At 43.3% G+C, this 22,501-nt stretch overlaps 1 protein-coding gene across 5 annotated transcripts; it reads right to left on the reverse strand.

Annotated features, from left to right (window-relative positions):
* Positions 1-380: 380 nt before the first annotated feature.
* adam23b (ADAM metallopeptidase domain 23b) lies at positions 381-22,049 on the reverse strand. 5 transcript variants are annotated; one of them, XR_015034572.1, is made up of 27 exons: positions 21,727-21,971; positions 20,800-21,017; positions 20,285-20,361; positions 16,840-16,903; positions 15,637-15,719; positions 15,435-15,498; positions 14,239-14,311; positions 13,687-13,754; positions 12,689-12,754; positions 12,428-12,496; positions 11,720-11,886; positions 11,024-11,108; positions 10,839-10,926; positions 9,789-9,840; positions 9,147-9,246; positions 8,958-9,029; positions 8,784-8,870; positions 8,611-8,691; positions 8,446-8,496; positions 8,244-8,307; positions 8,037-8,142; positions 7,156-7,275; positions 6,786-6,954; positions 5,791-5,902; positions 5,253-5,343; positions 4,343-4,433; positions 2,234-2,381 (listed from the first exon to the last, which is right to left on the reverse strand). XR_015034572.1 is itself a non-coding variant. In XM_085764189.1 (26 exons), exons 1-26 carry the CDS (start codon positions 21,800-21,802, stop codon positions 2,336-2,338), a joined length of 2,349 nt encoding a protein of 782 aa, XP_085620315.1. In that variant the 5' UTR covers positions 21,803-22,049; the 3' UTR covers positions 381-2,335. The 5 variants fall into 5 exon arrangements, 4 of the variants coding, with proteins under 4 accessions (XP_085620315.1, XP_085620318.1, XP_085620316.1 ...); XM_085764189.1 differs by lacking the exon at positions 5,253-5,343 and having other exon boundaries at positions 381-2,381; positions 21,727-22,049; XM_085764190.1 differs by lacking the exon at positions 4,343-4,433 and having other exon boundaries at positions 2,115-2,381.
* Positions 22,050-22,501: the final 452 nt, after the last annotated feature.

A 22,501-nucleotide genomic window follows, 5' to 3' on the forward strand; every position in this document is an offset into this window, starting at 1 on the left:
TCTTTCTGTCTCCTTTCCCTAATAACCACCATTCTGTTAACATTGTGAGGACTTCATCATGTTGCCTTTACAGTAATCAAACTGGGGGCTGACTTAGCCTCTTGCTGCACTAAAAAACAGAAATGTTTCCATTTTCCTGTTCTCTGATCTACAACCAATGTACTGGGCTAATGTGTGTGGGACTGTAGCAGGCTATGGACAAAGCCACTGAGAGACAGAGGGGAGGGGGATGAAATAATTAGAAACTTCATTACACATTGATTTGCATTTATAATTTCTGGGCATATCATATTACTTAAATTTACATCATTAGGTTTACTGTATATATTGATGGGGATGACTCTCTGGGAGGGATTATGCAGTGAAGACAGCAGAGCACGGATAAAATTTGTCAGTAGTTTATTCATCGGTCCAACTGTACATGATGCAGTGAGAGAGGGACACCAGACAATGAGTTAACATGGAGGATTACAACAATGCCAGTGCTATGGCAGCACCTGGAACACACCAACTATCAGCTGGACTGGAAATAATAGCCCTGCACAAGGAAACTGTTCAGGCCTCATTATGTACAGGCACCATACAGTGTGTTTGTGTGCATGTGTGCATGTGTGTGTGTGTGTCACATGTGTGTGATTAAAAATATCAGACTCAATGAAAAACACACAATCATGATTTTCAGTTCCACAAATGTAAAAGGGTGCTCTCTCATGTTTCATTGGAAATATGAATTCAGTTCTTTTTTTTATTGTTATTGTTATTATTATTATCTTTCCATCCATAGTTTGAGTATGTTGAAGCGAAATGAAACGAGACGTGGGAGTGGCCAGATACAAAAGATTAGTTGATTAGCAGAGGTTTTTGTAATTCCATGTCTACATTGATATCATTATTACCCATACTTTTGTGCAATATCTCTCTTTGCATAGTAAATAAAAGTTACATGTTTTTGTTGTTGACATGCACCTACCTTTTGTAGCATATTTTTCTTGCGGATTTTGGGGACTCCCATATAGAATCATAAGCCCACTAAAGTGATTGCATGCAGCGTTACCTGTAGAGCTGAACTTGATTTCTACCAAGAGTTTATGAGAGCAAAGGGCTAAAAAGCCAGTATAGTGGGTGTTGATGAGGACTGTTAAGTGAGACCTGGCTGGACAGGTGAGCGCCTGCGTGGACAGACTTCATGCCCTCAGCAGTAGGAGAGGCACCACTGGCTGCAGACAGAGGGGGGGAAAGTGCTCTGTGTGCAACAACATCCATATGTTCAGGTGATTGGTTCTTTGGCTTTTGAGTCACTGTTGAAGATACTTCAGGGGGGAAATCTTGTGATGTTTATCTGACGTTATCTCAGTCCGACTCCCTCTAGAGCTGACATGCTTCTCCCTCGACACCACAGCGGCTCTTTCTGCTGAAGTGAATCTAACCTTTGACCTCTGCCCCGGACAGTCACAGCAGGCTGCGCGGCGTACGACTACAGTTTAGGCCCAAATCATAATTGCAGTATTATTATTTTTTCAATAACATTGCCAAAAACACCCGCTATACAACATGCTAAGATTAAAAAAAAAAAAAAAAAAAAAGCAATTGATGTCCTTGTAAAATATGCTGATAATTCCAAACCTGAACTCCTTATTTATGTACAGTTTTGTGTGCATTCATTTTGTGGTCTGCACTGCCCTAATGGGTCGTCACATGCAGCCTCCTTATTCATCTACAGCACCTAAATGTGAACTATGGGTGCTTCAATCATCTGTCCACTGGGTTTGGTTTTTAACAAGGCTATCTCCTCCATTGGATTATTCCTTTTTTTCTCTTTGTATTGTTTTTTGCGGTATATTTATAGCTTTTGTAGCCATGCAGAGCCCTGTATAGAGGGCTCTTCATGCCGGGAAGGAGGAGGAAGAAGAAGAAGAAGAAGAAGAAGAAGGAGGAGGAGAGGGGGAGGGCCAGCAAGCAGCACGCTTTGTGCGGATAATCATGCCAGGTGAGAGTGGTGTGGATTCCGCCTGAACGCCTGTGCACTGGCACTAAAAGATGGAAGAAGAGCTCTGTCACTCTAGAGATCAAAGGAAGGGCGAGGGGGCGGTTTGGGGTTGGGGGGTGTTGGTGGTGGTGGTAGGGGGGGTCTTGGGTTGTTACATGAGTGAGGTGAAGTTGAAAAGGCTGCATTTCTTATGTCACTACGATGGAATTTGTTAAAATGTCCACTATGTCTTTTTCAAGTAAATCTAATGCCAAAGATCAGCAGCAGTTAAGTGCAGTCCAGCTGTCAGGTAGCCAACTAAAGGAAGCCTTGGAGGAGTTCCATCTGTGATCGGCATCTCTCCGTGGTTTAAATGGCTGTGGCGTTGGGGTCGTATCGCCGCTTCTTCACATTTCTTTGCGAGGAGACAAGAGACAGGAGTCAGTGTCTGCGATAATCACATCTGTTAAAGACAAGCTAGTGCAACCTGGACAAGCAACCACACTCATCTCCTCAGATCACAGTTGATCACACAAGCAAATGCTGCAAAAGAGTTCTTTGACTTACTATCGTATTCAAGGAAAATGACATGACATCATTCACCATTGTTATCTGTGCAAGTATTTGAGGACTTGCTGAAGACATTGAAGTGAGGAAAGGCTGGTCCATGTTGGCCACTTTGACCTTGACTGCAGAGACAGTCCAAGGTATTTATATTCACAGACTTTTATATCTCAATTTACGATTGATACGAGTGATTTTTAATTTTGGGTCCAGTCTACTTTGGTTTTTATGTTTTCATTTGTGCAACAGTTGGCGACACTGAGCAAGCGAAAACTGAAAACGCCCCAGTTTATTGAGCAAAGGCACAATAAAGTCTACTTACTAACTGGATAAATCTGAAAATTGAAGGTCTGTGAATATAAATATCCTCTGTTGCCTTCTTGCAGACAAGTGCTGACTGGCTCGTGCGTGCAACATCGGTTTACAAGGTGAAGAAGTGTAGGAGAAATGTCTCATTACCAGTTTTGATGGGAAAGACATTAGTTCCACTCAAAACATAACCATCTGGGAGGAAAGAACTAACATAAAATATAGTCTATAGAGGAGGGAAAGAGGGGACAACCACATAGAGAATGACCACAGCAGCAGCAGCAACAATAACTACTACCACAACAGTGGGACAACAACAAATACAACAACAGGAGTGATGCATAACCTCCCCGTACTGTGGCTTGTTGTGGGGCTTCTATCACTCTGTCATGCACCTGATCCAATAGTAGGCCAGTTGAGGGTGGCACTATTGCTGTGCGTGGTTCATGCAGTGCGATGCGCTGTGTCTGTACCAGGTCTGTGAAGCAGGCAGCAATGGCAGCTGGTGTGGGCGGGTCCGAGAGTCCTGCTCTGCTCTAGGGCGGAGCCTGGCCATCCAGGTGGGTGTGGCCAGCCATGGCACAAAGGCTGCGACCAACAAAAAGGGTCCTGGCTTCTCTCAGTCTCTCTCTCTGTCTCTCTGTGTCGCTCTCACCACTCCATTTAAAGTCTCACCCTCAAACAGTAATGGACTGAGAAAAAGATCATGGAGGTGATGAGAGCACGACAACCCTGGACCAAATCACTCTGGGTTCGGCTGAGCCTTTGTGCAATGAACTGACCTCCTCCAAATCAACAAGTCAACATGCAGAAATGTTTCGGTTCTTATTCTTTCTTTACTTTTTTTTTTTTTTTTTTTTACTTTTCTATTTTGGCGACAATCATGATGCTTTGCTACCTAGCATGCTTCGGTGGCTGCAGGATTGTATTTCTCGTTTACTCCTTAGGCCTATTTAGATTAAGATGTGTAACACCCCTGTTGCTCAAGACATCAGGCTAAGCTGTAGTTTGGATCTTATCAAACATTAATCTACATGTAGCATTTCAGAGGGGATGCTCTGAACTTATAAATACAGGCATACACAAGCTTTTTTTTTTTCTTCTTTCAAACCATTTAGCTCTTTGAAATATTCATCCCCTTCAGTTTTTTGTAAGAATCTCTGTTATTAGGTCTGTCATTGAACATGCATGTTAAGCATTGAGCTCTGCCCGTCCAATCAGTTTGAGGTTCTGCTACAGGCGCATAGACGACACCCCGCGTCTCTCCATGTCACCTTTTTGCACGTCTTATCTCTTTAAACCAGAACACAAGTACGTGTTAAGCTATGTCTGTCACAGTGTTGCCTCATTTTTTAAATAAATGTTATTCAATGCGAAATACTTTATTTTGGACTGTTTTTCACCTTGGTGTCTGTATTCTGTAGCAGGAACTCAAACCCTGGTGTCTAGAAGCAGCAGGGATGCTAGAGTTACAACAGGAGAGGCATGCGGCGTGTTGCTTACTTAAAGCCCCATCCAGTCCCCCCCAGCACTATGGCAGCCACAAGGATGGCTCCGGCGATGGAGCCTATTATTAGATTGGTGGCACTAGGACCTGTAAAGGGTTATGGGGAAAAAGACATGAGTTTCTGTACTCACTTACTGTATCAATAACATGTAACTATACAATGACGACTTCACATGGAACAGAAAACATAACCATAAGTATACTATTACAGTAAAATGACTGAATCTGAAAATGTATTTTGCATGCTTTTCAGCCCCCTTCAGTGTGTAACGTGAAGATAATGAAGTAGAGGCCCTGGACGTATTTACATTTATCTGGTGTCAGTTGGTGTAGTGATTATCAGTGGTCTGTTGGTTAAGGTTGTGCAGGAGACTAGACCCTGGGTATCCAGCACTGTGAAGGTTTAATTAAACAGAGATTGACAGGTGATGTGTATATGTGGCCTGCAGTATGAGCAGTTTTAGGGGTCCCAGTCACCACACAGCCTACCACTGACAAGCCAGGTCTCTAACGGGACACTTCTCAGGACTGTTTTCCATCTAAATGCCCCACATGCCCCAGAAAGGAGAGGATCACAGGAGCAACCACATAACGACTAAGAATAAGAGAAAGAAATGGGATCAGAAGAGGAAGAGGGAGAATGGAGAAAGAGGTTTGTAGTAATGGGGAACAACAGGAAGTGGCAGGAGAGGAGGAGGAGGAGGAGGAGGCAGGAGGGAATCCATCAATCAATCACACGACACTGAAAACATCCAATCACATGACAATTATATGGTCATCACCAACACACAAGAAAACACAAAGCCACCGGGACGCACACACGGGCTCAGGCCGGCTCACGAGACCGCCCGCACACTGAGGCACCACTATGAGAAGAAGAGCTGTGAAAGGGTTAAAGATGCTTACTCTATTCCCCACCCTGTGCCTCCAAAAATCACCCCCAGGGCCAGAATGGTCCCTGCTACTGCCCCTATCAGCCTGTTAGTGGCCACGCTCACTGTGCAGAGGGAAAAGGAGCATTATTACCACCCTGTCAAAAACAAACAGCAGGCTTCTGCTTCAGTGCCATGGATGGAGTGACACGGTTCCCTCTGTGTGACGCTTTCCACCCCCTTAACCACCTCCCCGTCTCCCCTGTAGGCAAACCATCAGGTGTACAGCTGGATTGTAAGTTCATGTCATCATCTGCATCAAACGAAACACATGTAAAACTGCTTTCATATTCACCTTCGGCTGCCATTTTAACACGAGTGCACCTGTGAGAGACTCAGGTCTAGGAATCTGTGCTGACTCAGCTCTAGCAGTGAGACTGAGAATGACAAAATATACAGCATATACTCATGTGTCAGTGTGAATCTTGGCTAAAATAAATGCAGGAGTGCATATGAACATATGTGTTAGTCAGTCTATCAGATGTCAGAGGGTGAAAGACGTGAAAACCGACCCTTGGGTCCTTCGTCCGGAGTGGCTTCGGGCTCTTTAGGTGGGTCAGGCATGCTACAGTCTGTCCCTGCCCAGGAGGCATTGCAGGTGCATGTGGCTTCATTGTTGCACACCTGTACAGATATGACAGAAATGAGTAAGAGCTTTAAATGAAGGCGCTGGTACACTTCATTCCCAACAGCCGTCTTCACATTAGAGATTCGTAGCTTTCTGTTCATCCATACAGAACCTCCACATAAACACTTATGACCAGTTATAGAGTAAATATGATTATCGTGTAAACTGATCTAGACTAATTCAATCACAGTCCTACTGTGAGGTTAGGTTTGTAAAGACATTCAATCAAGCAAAGACTTCTAACAGATATGACAGAAATGAGTAAGAGCTTTTCTCAGCGGGTCATGTCCGTTTGTCCGTTGAAGGCAGAACGCAATCAAATTGGTTGAATTACACATCGGCACTAATGGTGTCTTCCATTAGAACCCGAAACCCAGATTTTCTGAGTTCCCATTTGGCTTCGTCCCGTGAAATGCAGCCTAAAATCCGGATTTCAAGTCTGAAGCTTGGTGGAACTTCAGTATCCCAAAGCTTGCAATCCAACATGGCTGCTCCATGCATCAAGTGTAAATAAACGCTGCACATTACACTTTGTATTAGCCACTTAGTCTTGTTTTTGTGACATTGAATGAGTTGTACCAACGGTACTTTGAGATGTTGTTATGTTGCTTTCAAGCAGAAATGTAGAAATGAGTTGTTACTGGTTGGCATTATCTTAAAATGCTGAGATCAATAGCTAAAGCTACAATGTAATTACACCCAATAACAAAAGAAAGAAAGGGTATTGTGATACTTTAAAACAACTGGAACTCTTATAATAAAAAAAAAACTCTACATCACAAAATGTACAGCTGATAAGTATATCGGGCAGTATATCATTTAAGTCTGCTCCAATGAGTGAAAGTGTAAATTTTGGGTCAGTGGTGCACCTCGACTCACCCCATGGGCAGAGCACACCTGTCCGTTAGGTCCAGTGGGGCAGGTGCTCATGTTGAGTGACTGGATGGGCAGACACTTGCGGTCAAGGCACATCATTGACGGCCCACAGGGAGTCCCATCCTCCACGTAGCCTAAATCGGTGTCATCATCCAGAAGAACGTGGCCACCACTGTGAGGAGGAGGATGGAGGGGAGGGGAGGGGAGGGAAAGAGGGAGAAAGATAAGCACAGGTGAGAGGTGAGAAGAGAAGCAGGGACTAAAAGAAAATCTTACAAGGACAAATGAGACAAAAGTGACAGGAGCACCGACTCTAATTCTCTAAGTTTCTAGGACACCTAAGGTAAAAGGAACACAGTGAGCGTGTGTTTACCTGCAATCTATCTGCCCGTTTTTATAGTTGAAGAAGTTGGTGGTAATATCTCCTTTCATTATTCCAACACGTGGGGCGCGACCAATGTTGGCACACAACAGGTAACCACAGAACACATCACTGTAAAAGATAAGAAAAACATCTGTACACAAAGCAGATTTCCACTCAATACAAACCTCATCACTTCTCAGCTCTTCCCCAACAATCAATTAGCATTCTTAATCAAGAACATCCCTAGATTTTATCTACAGTAAATGAGTCTGATACACATACTTGCCTATTCATTTTCAGACTATCAAATTTAACTTACTTTATTTTCATTTATCTTAAATTCTCTCTATGACCTTTCCTTAGCTGACATCCCTTCACAGTTGTTTTCAGTTGTGGAAAGCATCCATAAAATAAAACAAAAGCAGTCCTGATGGTTTAAACCATGTCAGAGTGAATCCAAAGAACAGTTTACAGTAGACATCCATGTGCAAATACAGCAGTGGAGATCATAGAAAAGTTATTTTATGTGTAATAATGATATCCGACTGTAAAGTCTATGGGCTTCCAGGAAATGAGGCATTAATGCACATGTGGAGTTGACTGCACAACACTGAGGCAAAACCTGCCTGAATGCCTCCTACCTGGTGGAGGAGGAGAAACTTTATTTTGCATGTGAGTGAGGTGAGCAACTTTCATAAGTGGATAAAACAAGAAGCAATGAGCCGACTGTTGCCCTCTATTGGTCGACCTCAAAATAGCTTGAATCTCTTCACTTGTCATTAAAGATCATAAAGCAGAACCAAAGCACAGGCTCTGTGTACAAAGAGAGTGTGCTGCCAAGCTGCATACAGTAGGGGGAATACCACTTACTGTCTTCCTTTGAAACTCACTGTTTGCTACACTGGAGCCATTTCTCTCCATCTTTCCCACAGTTGCCCTTCTCTGTGCCCTCTGTGTTCAGCTTCTCATAGCAGAACTTCTCCGAGCTTCCAGACTCTGAGAGAAAAAGAGATGAGGGGTGAATTGCACAGCTCCTGGCTACAAAAGTCTGTTGTATGGTGATGCTAATAGCTAATGTGAGGCAATGTTAATCTTACTTGACCCCCAGATGTATTTACACTGGTTCTCTCTGGTCTTGCACTCTCCACTGTAGCAGCGACCCTTCACATGGTTTGAGAAAGAGAAAAAAAAACAAAGAGAGGAAATTTTTTTTTAAATTTTTTTTAAACTGCTTTTCTGCTGCAGGATTACTCTTGGTTGGAGAAGTAAAAACCTTTTCAACATCATCATTCTGCGTACCTGGGTTACCTGGCAGAGGTAACCATCTTGTTTATGAAGGTTGGGAGGGCACTGCAAAAAGTGAGAAACATGAATGACTTTTTAACATTAACCCTACGAATGACATGAAAGACAGAGATCAGCTGTTGGGACCCAAGGAAAAGTGAGAGTGCTACATAAGAACACCTGTCCAGAGTCTCCGGTGCAGGTTTCTGAGATATCACAGTCGTTCACAGCGTAACGGCAACTGTAGCCTCGTGGATAGAGCTGGCAAGAAAAGAAGACGAGGAAGGAGTCTAAATTCACAAGGTCAGGAATTCAAATTTTGTGGACACGATGAGAAAAGACCAAGCTCGTACCAGACACGTGTTATTGCAGCATGGGCCATCACTGCATTGCGCCCCGTTGGCGAGGGAACATTTCTTGCAGCACTCCTTGTAGCACTCCTAAAAAAACCAAAACAAGCTTCACCCGTCTGAACAAACTGGATGACGACAAACGGATGTGACCCGCTGAGGTGAAAAGAAACTCACCGCTCTCCCTCCGCAGTCACACTCCTCTCCCGTTTCCATGAATCCATTCCCACATTCTGTTGCCTCGAACAGCTGCCCAAAACAAGACAGGAGAGTTTGAATGATAGGGGAGTGTAAAAAAAAAAACAAGGTGCAATTCATGGTGGTTGTGACAAGGTTGGGAAAGGAGCAGAAGAGGGAGCTGCTGACCTTGGATGGTCTGTTAAACAGACAAGAGCCTCCACCTTTGAGGAGAAACTCCTTGTAATCACTGATGCTGCATTTGGAGAATCTCCGTGGTTGTTGGACACTGAAGAGAGACAAGAAGCCAGGTGATAATTAATTTACTTTTCACCTCTGTAGTTGGTCTTTTTTTCTTTTTTTTTTTTTACAGGTTTTACTGCCACCTATCAGTGTTTTTTAAATAGTCTCACAAATGTCTGTGTCAGATTAGAATACAGTCAGAATGCAGTTATTTCTAAACTATTTGCCATGTGCCTAACCCATGCTACATGACCATCCATCAGCAAATGTATCAATGATAAGCCCTATTATATACCCCCTATATATAAAAAAGTATCTACTGAATGGTTACGTGGCTGGAATTTGTGTAACAAACAGGTTTAACACTGTCTACGGTTTCCAAATTATGAACGTCATGTCAATGCTGAATGTGAACTGAACATTTATCGACCAGTTCTGCAGTTTCACATTATTCCCGCACTCCCAGAGTGGCGATAAATGCATTATTAAGTGGACATCAACAAGTGTCTTTAATCCTTCTCTCTCTCTCTTGTGTGTTTGTGTGTGTGTTTGTGTGTGTGCACGTCTTAAGGATATGTTGGAAATTACCCAGTATCCTCCATTATGCAGCCAGTCCAAGAGTCAACACAACCACATTCCTCTGTGAAAAGGAGCACGAGAACAGAAAAAACAGGGAGAGAGAGAAAGAGATTACTTACTTTATACATAAGTTCAATATGAAATCTTTAATTAAAATATATTGCATTCACGCTTTGTATTTACATTTTAACATTTCAAAGACAGATGAGTAGTGAATTTAGTGCCTGATTTTTCACTGACATACAGTACTCACATTGCCTCTCAAGTTTGACCAGTTTTGGGACCATGAGAATAGTTTTTTTAATGTATAATAATTTCTAACATGACAGCTGGGATGACTCTGCGTCATTAAGCACAGTGGTCTTTTTTTTTTCAAATCTTAAAACCAATGGCTTAAATCCTGACTCGACTTCTATGGTTGGCCAACCTTTTCAAGGGTAACCAGCACATCTCTCCGTCTGTCACTCCTGGCGCTAGAATTGTGATGAGGCAGTTTTGTCCTATTAACGTGCACCTTTTTGTACCATCTGGTGTTGTAAATGACATAAAACGTCTGGATGTCTTGACTGCAAGTATATAACAACCCCACCTTTGACAAAAGAAACAAGGCATATCTCAAAATCTCAGTAAATTCTATTACAGTCACTTGATCAAAGCAACAGATACGTGTATTCAACCTCCACAGGAACAAGAAGCAGAACTTATCAGGCATTGGATAGTATTAGTAGACTCTAACCCAAATAAATCTAATCAAAGTCACATTGTTTTTCTTCCTTGTTTGTTTTTAGAAATGTAATAGCAAAGGTTTTAAGCCTGGTTGGTGACTCTGCTGTCCTGTCCTCAGAGTTCATTCTACTGCAGCGAGTTTAGGAGCAAGTGGAGCCACATCTGACATGAGCAACACGGGTACTTTGATTATACCTAAATCTAATCTAAATACCACAAGGTATTTTGTAATTAGAGTGACCTGAATCTTGTGATTTTGGCTCTGAATAGACTGCCCTCCCTGGCTCACTTATGCACTGGATGTGAGACGACAGTGTGTGTTTTCATTTATACTTCTCCTGGATGCTGGGTCCCACTGGATGCCCAGATTCTGTGCCAGGCTCTGGCATAGAGACACTGCCATGGACCCGGTGGTGCCGTACTGCGGACACAACAGACAGAACAGATTATTCACCTTGCGGTCACGCTCTCAGATCCGTGCACAGAGTGATAGCAGATGTTATAGAGTTAGATCAGACCTCATTGACCCCTACGCCACGATTCGAAGAACACACGCCCCCGAAGTACGCTGCACTGCTTCTGCGGTAGTGGAAGGTCACATTTCTGCGAGAATAATGGAAGACAAAGAGGTGGTAGACGTGAACACCAAGTTAAAAAGTGAGCTTGATATATAATTCGATGTTCCTGGGGAGACACTAGTGGTTTCACATGTAGCAAAGATATATGTAGATCAGAACATTATGAGCTTGTAAAGAGAGCATCATGAAAACAGGATCAAAGCACAGATCAGGCTACAGTCAGCTAGTTATATGCAGCTGCACTTCATTGAGCCATTAGGTTTCAGAAATGGCTGCAGACTTGCAGAGATCATGATGGAAGTGCACACAACAACCTAATTATTAGGAATATTGATAACAATAATAATGATTGTATCAGGTACCCAGAATAATAAAGGGCACAGAGGGCACAACATATAACAAAAGTTAACTTAAGCATAGGTGGAGGCTTTAAGAACTATTTGCAGTGCCTGCTTTTTTAACCTACCGGTAACAAAAAATTACAAAACGGAAATCAGCTTTTAGTCTGTTATTGTTGGTTTGTTTTATTCTAAACTGATGAATACAAAGAAAATGAAAGATACACTAGAAACGTGAATGAATTTTGAATGTGCTTTGGAGTAGTGGAGACAGATGTTGTTCAGATAAGGAGCTTACGAGAAGAGGTGCACAGCATCAGCGAGGTGCTTGATACTCTGCTGCCGATACTTGGCGAAATCGCGCAGCATCTCCAGCGGCATGTTGCCGACGGGGATCTGATCCTTGTCCGTCCAGACCTCCACAGCGACGAGCACCACACGCGTGTGTAGCTGCTCTTTGAAAATCTGCCAGTGAAGAGCACAGTGAATGGGAGGAATGAAGAAATGCAGAGAGAGAGATAAAGGGAGAGAGAGGCAGAGAAAGACAGGAGCAACAGCACAGGGAGAGGACAACAACACTGGGTGTGAGTTTGAATCTGAGCTGCCTTGTGGGGGACAGACGGGGGGGTGCAGCACACTGGGAGCAGGGAGGAACAAGGGGAGTGTTACTGTAATGCACATGGCAACAACACAGTGCAAACACCAGCACAATAAAAACTGACGAAAGGACGAGTGTGGAGTTGCCTCAGGGTTTACTCCATTACATGAGGCTGATGATAATATGACAAAAGTTGCTGCGTGTGGCACTGGAAATAAAGCCAGTCATTACTATTAATGCATTAGGGAATATGACTCTGAGATATTTCAGCGTGGACCGACATTTCCATTCCTAGAGCCAGGCAGCTTGTGCGGCTAACAAAACAACACTTGTTAAAGTGCACCGTTTTGGATCTGTATTAAGGATAAACAACACACTTCTCAAGGGGTCATTAAACTGTTTACTCACAGCATCCACAAGATTCACCACTGACTTGGCAAAATTCCTCGTGTGCTGCTTGGTCTTGTGTCGTTTATACTGCAGGCACAAACAACAAGAAAAAAAGACAACTGATTTGTTATTCAAATGCATTGCAGCGCGCATGGCACATTCAATGACAATGTTCGCTTTTGTGGGGGAAATATATATAAATAAAATATATATAAATATTAACATATATATAAAAAAAATACACAGTGGGAAAAGATGCGTTTCAAAGGGAGTACATACCATACTGTGATCACTGACAATCATGATTTCTAAATATTTCATCTCCTCAAACACACTGCGAGGCATCTGAAAGTCAAAATAAGAAACATTCAGGAATGACCAGACAGTCAGAGATTCATGTCTATAAAGATATATTTTCATATCAATTGAAAGAATTTAAGTAAATCAAGTTAAAGCTGTGGTCGACGCTGAGAAAGACTGATCATTATCATTAACATCATTTAGATGGCGGTTATGACCCAATTGTACGACCAACACAATGTGAAGAGCAAAAGGAAACAGAAAAATCCATTCTCTCTAGCAGCTGCAGGCCGGCAAAGAAATTGACCAATCACAGCCATACGGTATGGGAGTTTCTTCCTGCTCAAATTTGCACTCTCTCTCTCTCGTACCCTCCATCCAATCCCCTGGCTAAATTTGATGGAGAAAGCTCCGCCAAGATATGAGCCTGAATACTGATATAGCAGAGTTTTTGTCGAACAGGTAATCTTTAGTTTTTATTGTGGAAGTTGTGACTTGTGAATCCAACATTGTTACTCCGCATTCAAAGCTGGTGCCGGCCGGCTTGTTGCTCTGCGGGAGGGGGTGTGTCGTTAGGAGGCTCTGAGGGGAGGGCGACACGAGCTCAGAGGGGAAAGGGTGTGTGCGTGTGTATGTGTGTGTGTGGGGGGGGGGGCTTTCGTCTTTCTCAACTTCGACCATAGCTTTAGGGACAGAACATACAAAAGGTGTTGTGTTCCTAAATTAAGCTTTAAAACTACATTATCTGTTTCCTGTGTGTAGCTAATGGTTAGCCTGAAGAGACATGTCCCTAAACCCATGACCCAAATGTTGATTCATTCTGTAATTAACTAGTGTTACACTAGTATCTCCACATGTGCTATTGCTAAGGGTTTATTTAGTTTTTTGTTTTTTATTGTAAACCCACTTGTGTATAATGATTCAAGGGTGGGAGACGTTTGTTGCATTAGCTCAGACAAAATTGAGATCACACTCACAGCTCGCTTTTTCCTGCGCCTCAGCCAGGCCAAGTCATCCAGCTCTGAGAATAGCTGCTCTTCCTCCCCTGCACAACACACACACAAGGAAAGAGTGACACTTAAACTAACATGTTAAGTGTTTACAACTGTGTACGCCTGCTTGATGGGTTCAAATCCACAGTGCTGTGTTTTTTTTTTATTATTATGATTTTTTCCACTCGAAAAACTTCTTGCCAAGAATTTCCCATGGAGCAAATAAATAAATTGGCAAAATGGTAGAAGTGGGAGAAACACATTATCTCAGGCTTTATAAAAATAAATTGGTTTGTTTGAGAACATCAGTTCTGTTGAAATCATTCCAGTTGATTCCTCGAATGTTTACACTTTCTCACCAAATAACATAACAAAATCTTTAGTTGTAACAAACTTTAAAATTGTGTTTTTGAACATGATGTACCCAGGGTGGAAGACAGGATAAATGGGAGGTGCGGCCACGGTCAGAGGTGAAGGACTGATGGAAGAGGTCATGCAAAATGACCGATGATGGATGAGAGTGATGGGAATCCTTACCCTGTTCCTCTAAATCATTGTTCCAATGAAGGGTGGCTGCTCTTCGTAGCTTATGAGGCCTTGCAGCTGTATCCTGCAGGGGTGAGGCACACAAGTGTTAAAATACATACAGTAGATGAGCTACTGCTGGGGAGCAGCATTAAACGTTGTGTAACGAATGAATGTTATGAACGTAACTGGATGTTTCAACATTAATGTTAAACTTTTCCATACTTGTGATACATTTACCATCTTGGTTCAGCATTTTAGCATGTTAACATTTGTTAGTACTAAACACAGTGCAAAGCTGTGGCTGATGTGAATGTTATTCGTTTTTTTCAGGTATTTTTTTCATAAAATGACAGTTTGAGTCCTGGGGAAAATTGAAAATGTAACTAGTTTGAGGTGCTGGATTAAAAGAGAGCGGGTCTCGGGCGTCAAGTAGCGCAGTAGGTTGAGCAGGCGCCCCATGTGTAGAGGCTACAGTCCTCACTGCAGGCGGCCCCGGTTCGAATCCCGCATCGGGCAGCCCTTTCCTGCACGTCATTCCCCCTCTTTCTGCCTCCCCATTTCCTGTCTCTCTCAACCGCACTATCTAATAAAACGCAAAAAATATACTTTAAAAAAAAGAGAGAGGGTCTTGATCTCTTCTCTATGGACCACCGATTTAAATGAAGTATATTCAAGTATGGACCAACAGATGGACACTGTCATTATAGACTCACACTGCTCGCTTGGCTAAAACCTTTTGTTTTGTTTCATGTAATGGCTTTTGAACATCATTTGTGAGTATATTATGCTTCATCCCCTGTTATATATCCAGATATTGCTTAGCCCTTTAAGTAAAAAGAAAAAGATCACAATAAACGATAAAAAACAAAACACAAAACTTGGTGGAATTACAGGAACTGGACTGAACATGATTACCTATGGTACAGAGAGGTTAAAAGACTATTTCTTATGCAATGGCAGCATTTTATATTCAAATGTACCTGCATGAGAAAAATGCTACTGTTTTTATCTGACTCTGCTCCTTCCTTTAGAAGCAGGAATGTCTTTGGAGTGATCAGGATATCCTCTGCTATAGGAATGTGAGAGGCAGAAGCGATGAGAGTGTGTTGTGCATGTGTGGAGGAAGCTGACGTGACGTGAGAAGCAGGGGGAAACAACATTTGTGTGATACAAATTTTTGGTTGGAGGCGAAGGAAACAACTTACGATTGAATGAGTCTGTTCTGAGGGCTCAATTAGATACACATAGACTCCATCGTCAAACATCCCGCTGCCGGGCAGAGAAGAGGAAAAAAGGGAGAGAAACCATTTGATAGTGAGTCAATAGCAGCCGAGGAGCAGAGATGAGTGTACCCAGAGATATTCTGAACACGGCGGAGGATTAAACACGACTCTGCTGTTCACTTACTGCAGCCCGTTGCAGGTAGATAAGGCCACGTGGGAGTTATCGTTCCCTCTCACCTGGCCGTGGTAGTAACAGTGCTCACCGCCCTGAGGGAAGAAGACACAGCCCTAATGAAACATCACAGCCGTAAACACAGCAGCATCACTGGCAGCACAACACAGGAAAAAAAAAACAACCACATCTGCCATTTATTTTATATGGCAAATGTGTCAGTTTTCTGCTTAATTATCTTGTGCTTGAATTTTCAAGCGGTTTTGAGGATGTAACAGATTGTCTCGCAGATGTCGCTTTGGCATATATGCGGTTCATCTCTGCAGGGGGTGGGGGGTTCGGTCTACGCCTGTTAGGATGTGTGCGTGCGGTAAGAAGTTAATGCATTTGCAAGATGGGTCCTAGCACTATCTGTGACTCAGCTGTCAGACCCAGGGTGAACAGAGGACATCCTCCCCCTCTCTCTCTCTCTCTCTCTCCTTCTCTCTCTCACTTCACCCATCCACGCTGCACTGTAACTGCAGAGTGCTTTCACTCCCTCGTCACGTGACCAGAGCTCCAGCAGGAGGCTGCAGGGGAGCAAAACCCTGCTGATTCAGCTACAGTGTGCCCAGCCCAGCCCAGCCCAGCCCTCTGCCTGAATCAGCAGCAGCGGCAGCAGCAGTGGCGGCAGCAGCAGTGGCAGCAGCAGCAGCAGCGGGAGAAATCGGCTCTCGCTCCAACCCCAACCTGTTTTCTTTTCTCCCTCTAGCTCCTGCTCTGTTCTATAAAAAATCATGCACTTCCATGCTTCAGTCTCCCTGTGTAAGTCTATCCATTCAGCTGTTTATCTAGCCATCTATGTGTGTCACTCTTCCTCCTGTACATCTTGTTCTATCTTTCTCCCCTGCAAAGATCTCTCCTACATGTATCTGCGGCTTTTTTGGAAGACACGTGACATTTGTGTTGTTAATTTGAGAGACCGATTTGCAGATGGGCTGACAATGAAAAGAAACAAGCACAATGATTTACAGAAAACACTCACATCTGTTCCCGTCTTTAGTTTCCAAAGAATATTTTGTAAACTTGTGCCTTTCGCTTTACAGACAATGTGCATGACTGTACAAAACAAAAACAGTGGTACAAAATGTTCCAGCTAAGGGAAACAAAAAGAAGCTCTGACTCATGCATAAGGAAGAAGATGTGGATTTTGGTGGAAACCACAGAAGACGTTACCTTAGATAGAACAGGTTTGCCCCCTTCATAGTGGATCTCAACATAATCTGAAGACAGCAAGTCACTGAAAACACAGGAATTGCAGTTGGTTAGGATGGAAGGATATGATGCAATGACAATACGTCTGCCTCTGCTTACTCTGACTCACATATTGTGGTTTTAAACAAACACTGAGCGCTGCTTTGGTTGGCGTTTAAACAAGACCAGTCATCACCACAGTTCCTGGATTAGTCTGCACAAATATGGCACTGCCCACAGATGTGAAATGTCGCCTGCCCTCAGAAAAATGATCTTACACTCCCTTCTGAGGATGAGTAAAACTGCAGTTGACGAAATGATGTGTAAATAAATTCTGTCATAATAAGATAGAGACTCAACTCAAGCACAGTTACTCACTAATTTTGCCTTTAAGTAAGTTTACAGTTCAAAATTATTGAAGTGAAAGAGAATGTAAAACATTTTTAACACACTGGTTCTTCCTCAAATTTCCCAAAATTAGATCAGAGCTTGAGAAAACAGGAACAGAGACAAAGTAACTACATCAGAAAGCTGCCAAATGTGATAACTGAATGTGAGGCTTCGGCTTCACCTTGAACACAACGGCCCTCCCGGCGCTTCCCGCTGTCTGAGTCAGCGGCCCACACCATTACACGCACACATGCAGTCTGTTAGCTGACAGCTGATTTCAAGAGGCTGCAATTTCTGCCACAATGGCGCTTTTTTTTTTTTTTTCCTGAATAACCTTGCAAATCAAAAAACATCCTCCTCTCTGTGGAGATGGTTGCAGCAGTTGTCGCAGCAGGGGAAAAAAAAAGAGGGAGAGAAAAAGATGGGAAGTGATGAATCTGTCTTGTGACACTATACGAGTGAGACATTTTTTGAGTAATGCTCAGCAGCAATGTGAGGGAGAAGTGCACCATTATGCCATTATGAGAGGAGAGTCGACACACGAGCAGCGTGGTGAGAGAGGTTCCTGAGTGAGGCCTATTTTTAGCTTGACAGATGAGGCAGAGAGAGCAGAGTGGGCCACGCCAGAGTGTACTGGTGTGTCGGTGGGTGTGTCGGCGATGGGCAGCATTGCAGAGTACGGAGGGGGTAAACCGTTGGAATTTTTGGGGGGTGTCTTGAGGTGTGAGAGCGTGTGAGAGCTGTGAAACTGTGTCCATGGGAAGGGAGTCCTGCCCCGAGGTCTTTCAGTCCACGGGAGGCCGAGCGCCACAATGCAGCAGCAGCAGCAGCAGCAGCAGCAGCAGTGGAAAGTGAGACAGAGGCGAGGCAGAGAGGGAGGACCAAAAAACTGCAGGGGGGGGGATTCTTACAGCTGGTGCTGTATCAGATGCAGCTCTGCATCCTGTAGCGAGTCGACACATGGTGCTGTTTAAACCTCCAACACATACAAATAAATAAAGACACTTCAAGGAAGAGACATCGGCACCCAAAGAAAAAATAGCTGAGAAAGAACTCTGCTCCACTACAGGGAAGTTACTGGTCCCATTTACGGAAAAACGGCTCTTCAGTCAATATGATCTTTGTGTTAACTAACAAACGCCCACCAGTGGGAAAAACCTACTTCCTTTGATTTGCGATTCCAGGTACAGTAAGAGGTAAGGAGATTCAGTAGCATCCATTGGCAGGTTGCAGACCTATCTATATTTAGATCAGTACTGTCGCAGCTACAACGCCAAGCAGAATTCAAACCCCTGTTCTCACACAAAAAAAAGCACACACTGAAGTTAGCTCATGTATCTCGCTGATAACCTACAGAGTGAGCAAACAGCTGGGAACCAAGGTCACACTTTGTCTCCCACTGGCCCTCTTGATACACAAGCATCAACCCTTTCACTTTTAATACATGGCTTCCAGTATCTCCCATGTTATCAATATATTTAAACAATAGGAAGATACTATTTGCTGCAGGTAATTACTGAAAGCTGCACTTTGGCTGCCTATGTTGGAGCTGAAATGAAGCATCAAATCATTTCACTTAACGACTGTGTGTCAGCACCTATCGAGCTATATAAAATGTCCTCGGGTGACCTGCTAAAGCTTTTTTTTTTTCCTTTAGCTTAAGTGATAGAATTACACCTTATGGCAGCACGTCATGCAGTAGCAATGTCTTTGCATTATGTATACATTGACAGTGAGCTACATTTATGACAATTCCTCTGTGATGGCTCTGATTTGAAAAGACTTAATTTGCTGCTAACCGACCCCCGCATACCAGCACACAGACTGAATATCCGACCATGCAAATTAGCCTGTCTTCATATCTAACAGCACTCAGACATCCAGAGTATAAAATTACAATATTTTGCAACAGAATCCATCTTTAAATCCCATTAAGGAACCTGAAATTCAATCAGCATTGCTAAATCCTCGTACACATGCACATTAAGCCTTCACGTATGTGGACCAGCTACTTTGTGAGGGAATCAAGGAATCAATATCATTGAGTGTCCGGAGCCTCCTGTCTCTGGATGGGACAGTGATCACAGACCACCAGAATAACTGCGTCTAACTCTTCCCACTCTGACGAAAGCCAATTAAGTCTCAATAAAGACACAGAGTCTGCTTTCGGAAAAACACTTTGTCCTTGGTTGTAATCTGGCAGCTAGACTAAACATTGCTTTTAGGCATTTGCAGGGTAGGATTCTGGCAACAAGCATGCTGACCTGTTCAATTACAGCTTCCCTGACTGCCGCGGCACTAACGACTAATCTGACATATAATAGTCCTGATCATTTTCAAACAGCAGTCAGCTACAGCAGGGATCACAGGTTACTGTATGTCTGTCCTGTTGTCAGCAGTGACACATACCGCTTCCTCATTGAGTCAGTATCTTGCCCAATTGGATGACTGGTCATTTTACTGTCACGGGCCAGACGTCCTCTTTCGCCTCTGAGAACTGCTTGTTTTACAGTTCCAACACTTGATGATGTTTCGTTGGTGTTTAATTAAAGTTAATACGTCTCTGTATATTTTCTTTGTGTCATGTCATCTCTAAGATCTGGTTTTGATCAGATTTTGCGTGATTATAGCATTAGCTAGGTTTCTGTCACTTCATCCATAATCAATCCAAAATGTATCTTTATTCCATTGTAGGTTCCAACTAAAACTAAATGGCTCTGCAACCACAAGTCATTTTTCACTTTCACTTTCTTTTGATGCAAGATTATTTACTGTAATCTCTGCGGACACCGTGTCAGTGTGGATTTGTTGAGGCAGTAATGTTGGGAAAGAGTTTACACTGCTTCTTGCATTCACAGGATGAAAACAGATTCAACCGTCCACACATTACAAGATTACTAAAATTACCTTGACAGGTGATACTGTTGAGAGAGACACACAAATCTTCACTCTCACTCTCCTAACTCTTTGTTACAATTGTAATGGCCACAATGACAGAGGATTTCAGCGTAAAATGAATTAGGCGAAGAGAACCTACTTGTTCAGCATTAGATCCAGGACAAATCTGGAGCCGAATGCCTCTAACTGGAAACTGGCCTGGGCGAGGTGGATTGCCTGTTAGGGGAGAGAAAAGAGTGGTCTTTTTAACTATACGATAAATTCTATCTGTCTACGAAGCAAGATTCCTCCAGACTCAACAAACTACACTGTCCACTGCAAACAAATAACAGATGTGGTGGCTAAATGATAGATGGAGATGTCTGGTGGGTTTACTGGGAGAAAGCCTTCCCTCAGCATGGTCACTCTGGCATAATTCCAGTTCTTGAAGTGAGCTGTGTGTGTGTGTGTCTGTCAATGTGGAGATTTTTGCTTTGTGTAACAAAATGACAGAATAATGGTTTAACAGAGTCATAATATAGATTTCTAACTTCAAAACCTTTTCCAAAAAGTGTGCTATTAAGTGATGGGACACTCTTGGTATTGATCACAACAGTGTTTCTAAATAACTTCCGACAGACAACATCCCAGTATTCATCACGTTCTCTGGCTTACCTGGTCCTCTGTGCCCTGGTTCTTGGCCCGGGTGTCCAGGTCATGGTAGGTACTCTCTGAGTCCTCATTTAGGTAGTAGATCAACCGCGAGGGGTAGGTGATCTCATGCTCTACTGCATGGCGTGTTGTGTTGTCTGTAGCAGGTGCTGCAGTTGCCTGTTGCTTCAGCAGTGCTGCCACTGCATCCCTCTCAACCTTGTCCTCTACTCCTTGCGAAACTGCAAAGAGAAATCCCACCGCACAGACATGAAAAAATCTGACCAGCCTTCCCCCCCGCCCTACACACATACACACACACACACATGTTCAAAGAGCCAGCTGTCATCCTTTATTCATGAAACACATTGATAACATTAAGGCAAGTGGCCACAGCTTCATTGCAATTCTTCAGATCACACTTCATTAAGGCTGGTTTCATGACACAATGTACCGACGACCACAAACCGCAGTTTAAACTGCCCCCCAAAAATTCTGGATATCGTCTGCTTCACTGCATTGAAATCCACTTTTCATATGCTCCTATGCTTATTACTGAAGTGGAAAAACTCTGCACCAGACAGAATAAATGCAGTGTCCATTATGCAATAGAGATCCAAACAGCCTCAGACAACAGCAGCAGATCATATCAAGCACTTGACCAAAAAGAGTCCCAGTGACTGTTAATTCAAATGTGGTCATTATAGATAATAAAGAGCACTGTTTTTTTATGAGCTGAACAAAAGATGCTGAGATGCTGTAGTCTGCCCTCATGCACCATCATGTTGTAGACGCCGCATATTAAATATCATAATTAACACTACAAAACGCGACATCCTGCACCTGCAGTGCATCGTCAGATATGATTTTTAGCCGGACGCGGAAAGTGAACGGCGATATTTCAGGAGATGAAAGTGACAAAACAGCCAGCAGGCTATTGCCAATACGTACCAGATGACGCTAGTGATGGATGAAGCCAGGGCGAAAGGATGCTGACGAGCAAAGTGGCCAGAAATATCAAATGCATGATTCATATTTGATAACTGAAATATCTCAATATCAACACAACGTCAACGCAGTGAAAGGCTTGCGGCCCATCGTGGCGGGGAAGGTGCCGTGCAGGAGGGATTTCTTCATGGATCCAGGAGGCACCGGGATGCTGCTGCTGCAGTAGCGGCTGAGGAGGGAGGAGGAGGAGGAGGGTGGGGGGAGCAGCAGAAAGAAGGCGGTGGCCAGGCAGCTACTGGAAGTCAACCAGCAGACTCCTCCTCGATGAGCGCAAAAGATGTCCTCCCTCCCTTCCAGGACCACAGGAAGCCCGTGCAGGTGACTTCAAAGGCAGGGCTGTAAAATCACAAATATACACAAATATACATACTATGCATAGGCTACATAGTGAGTGGTATGAAGCAATAAAATGTAATGTGCATAATTAAAGTATGGTAGATATAAAGACGGATTTCCCTCTAAAATCTTCAAGAAGCTAGTTTTCAAAAAATTGATGAAAAAACAGTCACTGTACAGGGCTCCAGACTAACTTTCCCCCCCTAGGAGCACAGTTTTAACATTTTTAGGAGCGCAAGCAAAAAATTTAGGGGTGCACACTTTAAATCGACTTGCAAAGTAAATATTCACATTACCTTTTCATTCATGACACTCGAACACATTGGTCTGACACCTGTAATGACAGATTTCAGATGTTTCAGCAGTGTTAAAAAATTCAAAT

This window comes from Trachurus japonicus, chromosome 21 (assembly GCF_045865225.1).
Source record: "Trachurus japonicus isolate A0001 chromosome 21, Traja_1.0".
Lineage (NCBI taxonomy): Eukaryota > Metazoa > Chordata > Actinopteri > Carangiformes > Carangidae > Trachurus > Trachurus japonicus.

Coding starts and splice junctions, on each gene's coding strand:
- adam23b (XM_085764189.1), bottom strand. CDS start 21,802: ATGCATTTGATATTTCTGGCCACTTTGCTCGTCAGCATCCTTTCGCCC. Junction 7,276..8,036: donor TGGCTCCAGTGTAGCAAACA/GTGAGTTTCAAA, acceptor TATCTTTTACAG/TGATGTGTTCTGTGGTTACC. Junction 4,434..5,790: donor TCCGGACGAAGGACCCAAGG/GTCGGTTTTCAC, acceptor AACCCTTTACAG/GTCCTAGTGCCACCAATCTA.